General features: G+C 37.4%; 1 protein-coding gene across 1 annotated transcript in view; it reads left to right on the top strand.

Annotated features, from left to right (window-relative positions):
- LOC145983555 (vitellogenin-1-like) overlaps positions 1 to 11,316 on the top strand; it is a 221,953-nt gene extending 210,637 nt beyond the window's left edge. Inside the window, exons 20-21 of the mRNA XM_083116634.1 lie at positions 8,676 to 8,935; positions 11,166 to 11,316. Of these exons, the coding sequence (XP_082972760.1) occupies positions 8,676 to 8,935; positions 11,166 to 11,316 (411 nt within the window). The remainder of the gene's footprint in view (positions 1 to 8,675; positions 8,936 to 11,165) is intronic.
- Positions 11,317 to 12,803: the final 1,487 nt, after the last annotated feature.

Genomic DNA, 12,803 nt, shown 5'->3' with positions numbered 1-12,803 from the left:
GTAACGTTTCCATCCTCTAACAGGGTTCCATTCAGACTAATATTCACAAGGCTGAATAGGGTCCCATTCACTACAAACAAAAGCTTTAAACATTAGTTAAACCTGAAATAAATATTCATTATAAAAGGGAGTGGTAGGAAGTGGAGCCAGTAAACAAAATGTAAGTATGATGTGTGTTAAGTGTAAGTTTCTATGTGAAATTGTTGACCTAAGTGACTGAGTGGTTAGCACCTAACGTTTTGACTGGCTTGAGCATTGGTGTCCTTTTTAAATGTCCTTTTAACATTTTTTTTACTCATCCTTATCGTCGCGATTACCCAAATGTTTCAAAAAAGCGACGCAAGAAAACAAAAACGTCAATGTAAGTGAACATTATAAGTTAATTTAAGAGCTGAAAGGTGAAGTACAGAGTGTCCGAAAAGTCACGCAACCCGGTGTTTACGACCGTATAACGGAATAGCGAAACGGAATGAGATAAAACGCTTTCTGCCAAGAGAATGCCCTGTATATTGGGAAAATTTAGAGAGACAAACATATGTAAGAACATGCATGTTCTAATAACAAATAAGCAAAGTGTTGCCAAAGGCGGAAAAAAAATATTTGCAAATCATGTATATTGATGCACAGAACTCACTGAGGTAAATTATTGCAACATTTCACAATACCAACGAACAATTTGGATGGCCATCTAATGAATTTGACAGAAAAAGAACTTTGACGAAGTTTCAAAAACATTGCAGAAGGGTATAAATGGGCAGTTCCAAAAATCGATGTCTTCACAATATTACGAGGGACACTGGCAACACTGTTGGTGTCACGTGTCACTAACAGACATGTTTCACCTCAGGCTATCACACTAAGGCACTTTTAACGACAAAGGAGAAAGTTGACAAGGGTTGCGTGACTTTTTGGACACTCTGTATATTTGATGTTTTATAGAAGTTATTTTAAGATGTCAAACCAGTATCCAAGTTGTATGAAGGATTGAAGATTGAATCTAGTCAGCCCATTATGCACATTGCGCTACATCCTGGGTTCGTATCCCGGCCTGAGCATGGATGTTTGTGAGTGTCAATTCATCAATTTCATCATATCATCACTCATCCCCATCTTCGCAAATTAGCCAAAAGTGGCACAAAAAGCGAAGTAAAATGAAGCAAATCAATCAATCCATCAAACATTCAATCCAGGCTCACACAAAAATAGCGACTGAGTGACCTAGAGCAATGCAAAGAAAAGAAAGCACTTAATCGTTGGGAGAAACAATGAATTTCAAGGCTGCAAATTTCTGCAAATGTAAGAATTTCAACCCAAAAATCATAATTCTCATGTGACAAATAGTATCGTGTTGTAAGCCAGTGGGATATGAGTTGCTTTGCGTATTGATGCTTTTCGAAACCATTTTCGTCGCGAGGAATGTTACTATTCTGATATAACAGAATAAATTCAATAAGTTCTTAATGAGTTTGGGTTATTGTTTGAAGTCCATGCACAGATAGGCTAATCGGGACTGCGGCTACATATATACCTACAAATTTATTTTTCATAGATCGATTTCCACTATATCGAGAAGGGCAATGTCGCTGCTCAGATGGTGAGGATAGCCAGCAAAGGTGTATATCAAAACTTCAGTCACAAGTCAACCAACTTGACTCCTCAAGTATCTTATCGAGTACAATGTGAGGCAATACAGAATTGAATGCAAGGAATGATTAATTTTGCTTACGTTGACATTTCGTAATATATGTCATTTTAAGCATCTCCTTGTGAAGAATATAATGTAAATTAATATTTATGTAATAAATGATTCCTTTAAATTACCCTTCGTATTTCACTTAAATTACATTACTTCCCTGAAATAAATTCACATTTCTGCAGCTAGTATTTAATTGGCAGATATTGACAGACAAGATCACCTTCCAAGATCGTGAGTACTTTCTGTAGTGCCATGTATGTTTCCTAAACCATATGATCACGGAACTGAGATTCAGAATATTCTACACTTGCCGTGTTTTATCGGAGCACATAACTGATAAGATGCAGCATACGGATCAGGAAACCTAGGATATAATCAGGGCACATGAGGTTTAGAAAGTGCACGTAGCGGTGCTTTAGGAATTTCTGGCTACCATTTAATTTTGGGGTTGCTCTAGCAGATCAATCTACCCTACGCACGAGAGTTATAGTGCCTTGCCTACAATACGGTGCTTCGCTTACATTTCCGTTCGAGTAAGCGTGACTTGGGTAAATCTGCATTGTCTCATTTGACTTGCATAGTCTTTCTGTACCAGCTGTGGTTAGTATTCGACAGAGGCGCAAACACGATTTTTTTCGAGCGGAGGGCAAGTACCAGGATAGACGTCAAAATAATAATAATAATAATAATAATAATAATAAAATAACATTATTATTAATAGTAGTAGTAGTATCACGTACGATATTATCCTTTTAAATTATGAACTAAGTGTGGTAGAAGTCAGCGCTAAAGCATTTGTGTTGCAACAAACGATTTGAAATATTTTTTTCAACACTCTCAGTTGCGCATTATCTTATAATGGGGAACAAGCATAAAAGCTGTATTTTGCAAAGACAGAAAATGCATCTTGAAGAATATAATTCTTTCTGTACAACCAACAGCAGATTAAGCAGAAGGAAATGCAATTGAGGGGTCTAGTGAGAGAGGGAGCTATGCCACAACATTCAAAATAATAATAATAATAATAAAATAACATTATTATTATTATTAGTAGTAGTAGTATCACCTATCCTGGTAAATTACTAATTAAGTGTGGTAGAAGTCAGCGCTAAAGCATTTGTGTTGGAACAAACGATTTGAAATATTTTTTCAACATGATCAGTTGCGCATTATCTAATAATGAAAAACAAGCATAAAAACTGTATTTTTCAAAGACAGAAAATGCATCTTGAAGATTATAATCCTTTTTGTACAACCAACAGCAGATTAAGCAGAAGGAAATGCAATTGAGGGGTCTAGTGAGAGAGGGAGCTATGCCACAAATCTTGAAAATTTTATTTTTTGCCATTTTCAGTCTTCTCATACCATCTGCCATCTATCATGTGAACTACAACCATGTTACATAGCCCCCGCTTGTTCAATAGCAGATTTTCTGAGTTCTTGAATACGTCCTCATCAACATTTTGAGTGAGTTAAAGAAAGAGCTATGTCACGTACTGATGGTGTCTGCAGTAGGAGTGGCAGAGGTTGTGTTGCAGTAACCGGTGCTAGATTTAATATCAGCCCTGAAGTTAAAAGATCTCATGGCAATAATGCCTTATATTTATCCAGTTTTTCATGGTGTTTACCAAAAACTAAAATCCACAGAAACAATGGACAGTGAAGATCCTCCAGAAGACATATGAAGTTGTCTTTATGTAGATCATATGTAACCCTGTGAACAAGATTTACACTCAGGCAAAAGTATTTAAGCCTTGTTCAAAATATTGATGTGCTATATGGATTTTTCCACGTGGGTAAACTACAACAATGTACCATGCGTGTTCATGAATAATGGTATTTATATTGAAATTCATATCTTTCCTTTTGAATAATTTACCTAAAAATATGTTCAGAAAAAAAATTACCCATTGTTATACAAATTATGACTCAACGCAATGCTTTAGAAAACTCAATTTATTTCCATTTCTTGTCAAAGTGGCGTAGCTCCCTCTCTCACTAGACCCCTCAATTGTCTGACGGAAAATAAGTTGGAAATGCTGCGCACACCGAGGCATTCTTGATAGGGCGCTCGAGGAACGTCGTCCACATTCTCCTGACTCGCTCGACTCCCAGTACCGAAGATCATGCTACATGTCGATAGGGAACTTTCGGGAGCACGTTGTTTGTCTACACAATTCTCTCCAAATGCCTGTTTTAAGATGAATCCCATGCTCTTATTTTATTTTTCAAATGTAGGTCTGACATTTTAGTCATTTTCAAATAATTATTATTTGCTCTTGTTTCGCTTGGCATTTATGTCGATTTTATAACATATCATCGCAACTATGAGGATGGATGATACTTAGATTAAATTGATGAAGGGGCACTCAAAAAGGACATAAGACTCCAAACCGGAACCTAAAGTGCAGAGGTTTGGGAAGATCGTCAATAACTCTCGGCCACGAACTGGCTAATAATTATTTTTCATTGCTCAGGAGTATTTTTTGTTCTGTTCATGCCTAATAGCTGCTTTCGGGCACTTAATTTATAAGTGGCATTAGATCTACAATTCGTTCGGCGGCGACAATTCAAGTTTTTTTTGGTACACTCATGATCTATATTCGAAATGTGACCTGCAAAAACACTACTTTCGGAGATCGGTTGGACATGACATTTTTGATATGCAAGTTGAATTTTCCTCTAATTAGAATGATATGTCCAAATTTTATCCTGATGGATAATCTCGCAACAATGCAAAATGGTTTTGATTTACGCGAATTCACCGTAACTAATCTATACTGGACCTACATTTTTTAAATGCAAAATCTGAGTGACGGGATTTGTGAATCACCCGAAATGAAAATGCAATATGCATTCAATACACTAGAAATGATGACCAGAACAGGCTTCATTACATAGTAACACACGTAACGTTTCCATCCTCTAACAGGGTTCCATTCAGACTAATATTCACAAGGCTGAATAGGGTCCCATTCACTACAAAGCAAAAGCTATAAACATTAGTTAGACCTGAAATAAATATTCGCTATAAGAGGGAGTGTTAGGATGTGCAGCAGGTAAGTAAACAAAATGTAAGGAAGAGGTGTGTTATGTGTAAGTGTCTATGTGTTATTCTTGTCCTACGTGACTGAGTGGTTAAAACTGCACGTTTTCACTGGCCTGAGCATTGGTGTTCTTTTCAATGTCCCTTTATCATATCTTCAATCAACTTTATCTTCGCGATTACCCAAAAGTGGCAGAAAAGCAACGCTAAATAACAAAAATAATAATATGAGTGAAAATTAAAAGTTAATTGAAGAGCTGAAAGGTGAAGTATATTTTATATTTGATAGAATTTCCCCTCCAAGGAGCGCCGCCTTAAAGTAGCACTGAATTTGCGGGCGGATGTGTTTGCGTGCTTTGTTGAGGCTGAGAGCTATGCCAGCGGTAGATTTTTCCACCCAGCAGGGTAATCCATGCTGGACAGGTCTCAGATGAGATGCCAGACTATGGCGTTCTGAAAGGTCCCATCTTACCTAGTATATATTGGAAGACCTATATCATCTGAACTTGAATGACTTGATGACTGGAGAACAAATGAAAGCAAATCTCAAAATCAGCTTTCAGACTGGAAGACGTGAGGTTTCGTCTGTAAACGTTGTGTTAGAAACGTCTCCCGCAATGAGAAATATATTCGTAAACAAAGAAAGACTGTACTTGCCATATAAAGTGATTAGAGTGATGGACTTTATCTCCATTGCTAAATGTTATAATTGTAACGAAATTGGACATGTAAGTAAATACTGGTAAAATGAAAGAACTTACAGAAAATGTGGTGAGCAACATACTGTAGAAAATTGCAATTCGGCTTATGTTCGTATCTGTATTTCGTGTAAAATTCGGAAAAGAGATTGCAATAATAATGCCCGTCCTACCTGTCAGGATTTATTGGATAGAGTAATTTCAAAAGCTAATTATGAATAATGTACACAAGATTACATCTGGTAACTCCATAAGACAGGTAAGACTAATACAAAATAATCCGAAAGGGGCTAAAATTGCAATGCAAGAAATTATACATTATATCTTAAACAATAGTATAGACATTGCTATGATTCAGGTAAGCTCCTGGGTCTACCTCAATCAGTCCGTGCATTCACCTGCACTGAGGTACCAAAGGTAGCTACTCTAGTAATGAATAAGGATATTCAGGTCATGCGGAACAAGACACTCTCAACGTCAGATTGTATTGTTCTAGATGTGGATATGGGCACTGGCCCATGGACTTTAGTAAATGTATATTGCCAGTTTAATGACCTGATATCACCTTACATACGAATGATAGAGAGAGCAGTTCATGGATTGGTGGACCGTAAGGCCAATGCAATAATTACTACAGATGCCAATGCCTAATCTCCCCTTTGGTAAAGTTGCGAATTGGATAATAGAGGAAGTTAATGGGAGACTTCCTTTCAAGTGGAAGATTTTGCACGGTCAACAAAAAAAAGTAAAGTGCTCCCCTATGCATAGCACCACGCCATGAAGGCGTATAGGGGGTGTGGGGATAACGCCCCACACTTTCTTAATTCGGTCGTGAGTGGGGGTGATGTGATCAGCATCACGCCCCTGATCGCCTTTACCCCCCAGGGTTTCCCCCAGGTACCCATGTTATTCGACGCTGGGTGGGCGCCGGGGCCGCTTCCAACGTTAGGAAAGTTCCCGGATTTGAACCGGCCGGGTATCGAACCCGGGACCTTTAGCATGGTAGTCAGACGCGTTACCGACTGAGCCACCGCGGCCATTAGTCTTGAAAAAGAAAGTTTACAACAGATACCAAGTCAATCTCAAAAAAGGAATTGGAAATAAAGTGGAGCAGAACCCATTAAGATCTAAGGTTACAAGTCTACTCACAAGCAAACCTGTATCTCTGGATAATAATATAGAAAATAATATTGAGATCATTACATCTGCTTTAAAAACATCTGTAGCCTTTTTTCGGGTACCGCAACATGAAAAAAGGAAACAAACTTGGCCAATCTATCTGTTGAAAAGAAGAACCACTACAAAACGGCTAAGGACATTATTCCAAAAAGCAGTAGATCCCAGACTTAAACAGCAATATTTAGAGAAGTACAGGAAGTCTAAGTGGATTTACGCAGATCTGATTAAACAATACAAAGTCAGGATGTGGGCTAGACTGGTACAAAGTAAAATTACGAAGGACCCATGGGGCATTCCATATAAAGCCGCAACAGGCAAATTAAAAGAGATCTTCACTCCTATCACATTGAAAAAGATGGAAAACTCCTATACAACTACTTGAGAGGACTCGAAATACATCAATATGAAGACAACAATCACGGGAGCCCTATGAGGATGACACACTGGTTTATCCATTTGCCAAGGAAGATATTGCCTTAATAATAGATGGACTGGAGTGCAAGAAAGCCCCTGGACCTGATGGCATCACTAATGAGGTCATTAATATATTAGAAAATGAAATGTAGGAGTGCTCTGCAAGTGGTGTACAGCCAGAGCTTGGCTCTTGGTAGGTTCCAAAGGAAATGGAAACATGCAAATCTTACTATACTTCTTAGAGATAAGAAAATAGATCCTGAAGAACCAAAATCGTATAGGCCGATATGTTTATTAAATGGTTTTGGTAAGATACTCGAGAAACTTATAGTATCAAGACTTAATGAAAGGAGACTTTTAACCGAACATTCAGGAAAACAGTTTGGTTTCATTCATGGAAGATCAGCTGAGAATGCACTTAACTATGTTATGAATTTCGTCCATGGAAATTAACACAAATATGTACTGGCCATCACTCTAGATATATGTGGCGCTTTCGATAATGCGTGGTGGCCATACATCCTGAAAGTACTGAGGGACAATTATATATCAGGCCTTCTCTATAATATCATAAAGGCTTATTTAGGCAATAGAAGCGTACAGTATAAAGGATCACAAAAGGTCGTAACAAAGGATGTAAACAAGCTTTGTCCGCAGGGCTCAGTGTTAGGCCCAACCCTGTGAAACCTTACTTTGGAGCCTCTGCTGATGGAGTTACATCAGTCTACGGAAGTTGCTGATGTGATAGCGTATGCAGACGACATACTTATTATGATTATCGCCAATAGTAGAACTAAATTGGAAAGAATAACTAACCGAAAAAAAGTCTGGTAGAAGACTGGACTAAGACATCAAAAATTAAAGTTGCCAAAGAAAAATCTTAACATATGTTACTTAAAGGGAAGCTATTAAGATCCCAAATTATAAAGGGTACAAATATAACTATTAAAAATCTACTAAAATTAAATACCTTGGCATGTTCCTGGAAGCGCAATTGAGATTGAGACAACATATAGAGGAGGTGTCCTCTAAGGCGAAAGCCCTACTACACAATATCTTGAATATGGGGAACTCGGCATATAAACTTCCTTCTGATGTTTCGATGATCTATTATAGATCAAACTTCCTGCCAGTGATATGCTATGCTGGGTCAGTCTGGGCGTATCTCACAGCGCAAAAACAAATCAGAGATAGTCTCAGATCTGTACAACGGAATGTCCTGTTAAGGATCCTTGGAGCGTTAAGTACAACATTCAAGACTTCGATAATAGCTGTTGCTGGGGTACTCCCCTTAGACTTGTTACTGGCACATGACCTGCTGGGAAATCGGGTCCATTCCATCCAAGAAATTAAACAACACTTATAGAACTCTTGGCAAGAAGAGTGGAGTCAACTCCAAGAATCTGCCCAGACTAGAAAGTACATACCGGACGTACGGGATAGGATGAAACTTTCTTTCTTCAAACCAAGTAGGGGTATGGTCCATTTCATGACGGGCCATGGCCCAAATAGGACTTATCTTCTAAGATTTAATCTTAGCGATGATGATCAGTGCTTAACATGTAGGGTGAAAGGAACACCGGAACATGCAATAGTCAGCTGTAAAAAGTATTCTGACATTCTGATACCACGATTAAGGCAGGGTCTAGATGAGGTCACACTGGCACAGGAAATCCATAGCATCAAGACCTTCGGCAGGATTAACAGACTGGCTGGACTAATTTCGTCATTAGAAGAAATGGACTACAAATCAGCATCTCGAGTTAGTTCTGGAAATGAGACTTCAACATTAGGTACCATCCGACAAGTTGGAATAAGAAGAAGTAGCCGAATCAGACAAAAGAAGACCCCATCGTCAAAACAGAAGACCGAAGAAAATGGACAGACTCAAAATGAACCAAGGTATTGTGAGTAGGGCCCAACCGCCTTGAATCGAAGGAAGTTCTATGTAAAATCCTTAAGAGGCAGTGCACGTTCGAAGAACTAGTGACTTGCAAAGTCGTATGGGTAATTGGTGGAAACTAATTAGCGAATGTGAGGACATTGACGTTCCTGTGAAACGGATTGATAGTGTGGAATTAAGTGTGGTTCTATCAAGATTGTGTCGCCCCTGTCAACACATGCCTTTTAAGCACTAAACTATTCAGTTTATGTTATAAAAATCTATGTTGTTAAGAATTAGTGTTGAATCTTTTCTCTAAAGATTGTTTGATTTCTTGCCATAAAAATGTTATTGTTAATGTTACAATAGGTAATGAATTGTTTAACTTAAATATAAAAAAATGCTGAAACTATGGAAATATTAAACAACTATGTAGTAACCATGGTAAATTGTAAACAAAATTATGATATAAAGAGCTAGACTTTTGTAAGCCTACGGGACATTCTCCTCGTTGCCGAAAGGCTGATGGTTCAGGGGACGTTGGGTAATATCTTGCTTCAATCTTCGGATTGGCTGGTGTACTTGTACTCCATTTGGCAGATATTCCACAAACCCAACTCTGAATAAGGCGTTCTACTGCATCATCAAAAAGACCAGGGTTATAAACTTCGATACAACTAATAGGTTTAGGCCTACAAGTTGTATCGGGTGAATTGTCTGTTTGAAAAGTGTTTTGTATATCATCGGAAGTATAAATAAATCTTCAAGTAAAAGATCTTAATGATCTTTCATTTCAAACCTACATAGGTGATAATTAAAAATAAATCCTGCACCACAGACCTCGCAAAGGGCTTGGTCCTACTAACCCTTAGAAGCCTTTGAGAAGTTCGATAAAAGGGGTTATAACCAGACTAATATAAAGCCCGAAAGGCAGAAGGTGCGTGTCAAGATTTGACTATGTATGGACGCGAAGTGAATAATGGAAATTTGGGAACCGGTATAGTGTGAACTTTGATATGATGAGAATCATTAAGAAGAATGAAGAAGATGACCACAACCTTATGGAATGAAGAAAAAGGCCTTGGAACTTCCTTCTCTTCTGGAAGTCCATTTCATTTGATTCTTTTATGAGGATCAAGGTTTAAGGAGTTATAATTTAGTATGTTCTAATTATTCAATATATATAAAATTTCTCTTTCATTACTTATTCATTACGTATTCTTAATGAAGAAGATAGCCTAAATTCCTTGAAAGCAAAATAAGAAGAAGCCTTTGGAACGTCCTACTTCTGGAAGACCAGATACTTGCAACTCCTTTTCCTTTGGGAGGCTCAAGGTCTAAGGACCTATATTACTCAATAAATTTACTTGATAATGTCATATATTCTAAGTTAGTATTTTATTATATTTATCATTATAAATTTCCGTAAGATTTTCAAGCTGAATATCAGCACCAAACAAATCGTTAACATATACAAGTCAATTTAGAAATTTTGGAAACACTGGTCAAACATATATATGATTTTGTTTGTTATATTTTATATTCATATTCTGTATATAATTTTCTTTTATTATATTTATTCCTCAAGTACAATAATCTTAGAAAACACAAACATATATATACACACACCTTGGTTTTATTAATAGGTACCAAGGTCTGAAACTTCTCCCTACGAATACTCGAATCCTCTTCCGTATTCCAATCCTAAACGGGGCACTACCGCTCTTGGCGAAATAACAGCTATGATAAGCAATCTACGCAAAAGTATACCAAGAGAGAGGGTTGCGTAGTGTGAGTGGCGAGAGGAGGCTGGAGGACCTCGTCCCGATCCTTACCTAGTATATCCTATGCTAATATTCATACCCAGTCCCAAACAGACAAATGCGAACATCGGCATCGGTGTCCAACATTGTGGAGTGGCAAGTGCCAAGGCCTAAAGATGGCAGCCCCATCATGTCACTTGGGGTCAGAGGGCCAATAAATAACCCACTACCATTAAAAATATATTATTAAAGAAACGGAAGGAGGAAATAGCCGGTCGGACAAACTGCTGACGACCTTTCGACTTAAAAATAAAACTGTAATGTGGTTTTGGAATGTTAGCACATTATATGTTGCAGGAAAATTGCAACAAGTAGAAGCAGAAATAGAGAAATATAAGTTGCACATCATGGGAATGAGCGTAGTGCGTTGGAATGAATTTAGAGAGATGAAAACATCTAGTGGTATAACATTCCTCTATTCTTGTAGACCAAATGAGGATGATGAACATCGTAATGGAGTAGGCATACTCATATGCAAGAAGACTGCTCGAAGTATATTGGACTGGAAGCCTGTATCTGAACGAATAATTATGGTCAGATTACAGGCAAAGGTTCGAAATGTTACCACCAAACAATGATATGCACCTACAAATCAAGCAGAAATAGAAGATAAACAAGAGTTCTACAAAGAATTACATGACAATATAAGTAAGGTTAAGAAGAAAGATGTTATTATAGTAATGCCAAATTTGGCTCCAAAAATGTTGGACTGGAGCCAGTGATTGGCAAACATGGCCTAGGTGATAGAAATTAAAATGGGGAAGCATTTGTAGATTGGTGAGCCTCAAATGAAATGACTATTGGTGGTACACTATTTGCACATAAAAATATACATAAGAAATCTTGGGTATCCCTAGATCATAGTACTTAAAACCAGATTGACCATATATAAGAAGGAAATGGAGAACATCCTTATTAGATGTGAGAAGTAAACGTGGAGCAGACATGAGCAGTGATCATCATCTTATGATTTTTCAGAGTAAAAATTATGGCCGCAAAAGAGGAATTTAATAAACAAAGCACAAAGTTTGACATTGGAAAACTTCAGAACAATAGTGTAATAGAGGACTTCAAGTTGAAACTTCAAAACAAATATCAAGAACTAGGGGAACTGGATGGTGATGACGTGGAACAACACTGGGAAAAGGTGAAAAATACAAATAAAACGGTATCAAAATATGTTTTGGCATATTGAAACCCTAAGATAAAGAACTGGATGTTAGAGAAAACTTGGTGGAAAATAGAAGAAAGGAAACACATTAAGCAGAAGATGAATATGTGTAAAACCAGGAAAGAGAGAGCATAATTACAAGAAGAATAAAGGCAAAATGATCATGAAGTGAAATATAGTGCGCGAGCTGACCGTAGAAAATGGACCAGCAAAAATGAACCAGTGAACTAGCCGGGAAGGCAGAAGAAGCAGTAAATGAGGGAAATATGAAGGACGTATACCAAGTTACAAAGATCTTGTCTCAAAAGAAAACCGTACGGAATCGCCCAGTGAGAAATAAAGATGGAATACTCCTTACGAACAAGGAAAATCAGCTTAATAGATGGAAATAACATTTTTCAGAACTACTCGTATTAAACCAAGCCATAGAAGGGACAGAAGATTTGCTTGAAATACCGGAAGAAATGCCAACATATGAAATAGATGATGAAATAACTACAACAGAACCAACAATAGAAGAAATTTAAAAAAGCAATGAGAGAACAAAAGAGTGGTGCTTTGATAACATTCCAGCAGATATTCTCAAGGAAGACATGGAGATGACAATTGAAATATTACAACCACTTTTTGCAAAAGTATGGAAAACAAAATCAATACCAGAAGATTGGGAAAGAGGTTTACTAGTAAAAATACCTAAAAAGGGAGATATTACCAACTGCAATAACTGAAGAGGCATAACACTACTTTCGGTTCCTAGCAAAGTTCTAAGTAGAATTATTTCAAACCGAATTAAAGGATGTGTTGAGAAAATGATCCGGAGAGAACAAGCAGACTTTCCTGTATAGATCATACAAATACATTGCGTATTATTATAGAACAGAGTATGGAAATCTT

Source organism: Lepisma saccharinum, chromosome 2, assembly GCF_977018435.1.
Source record: "Lepisma saccharinum chromosome 2, izLepSacc3.1, whole genome shotgun sequence".
Taxonomy (NCBI): Eukaryota; Metazoa; Arthropoda; class Insecta; order Zygentoma; family Lepismatidae; genus Lepisma; species Lepisma saccharinum.
Note: the sequence above shows the minus strand (reverse complement) of the source record. Positions and strands in the feature narration are given on the sequence as shown.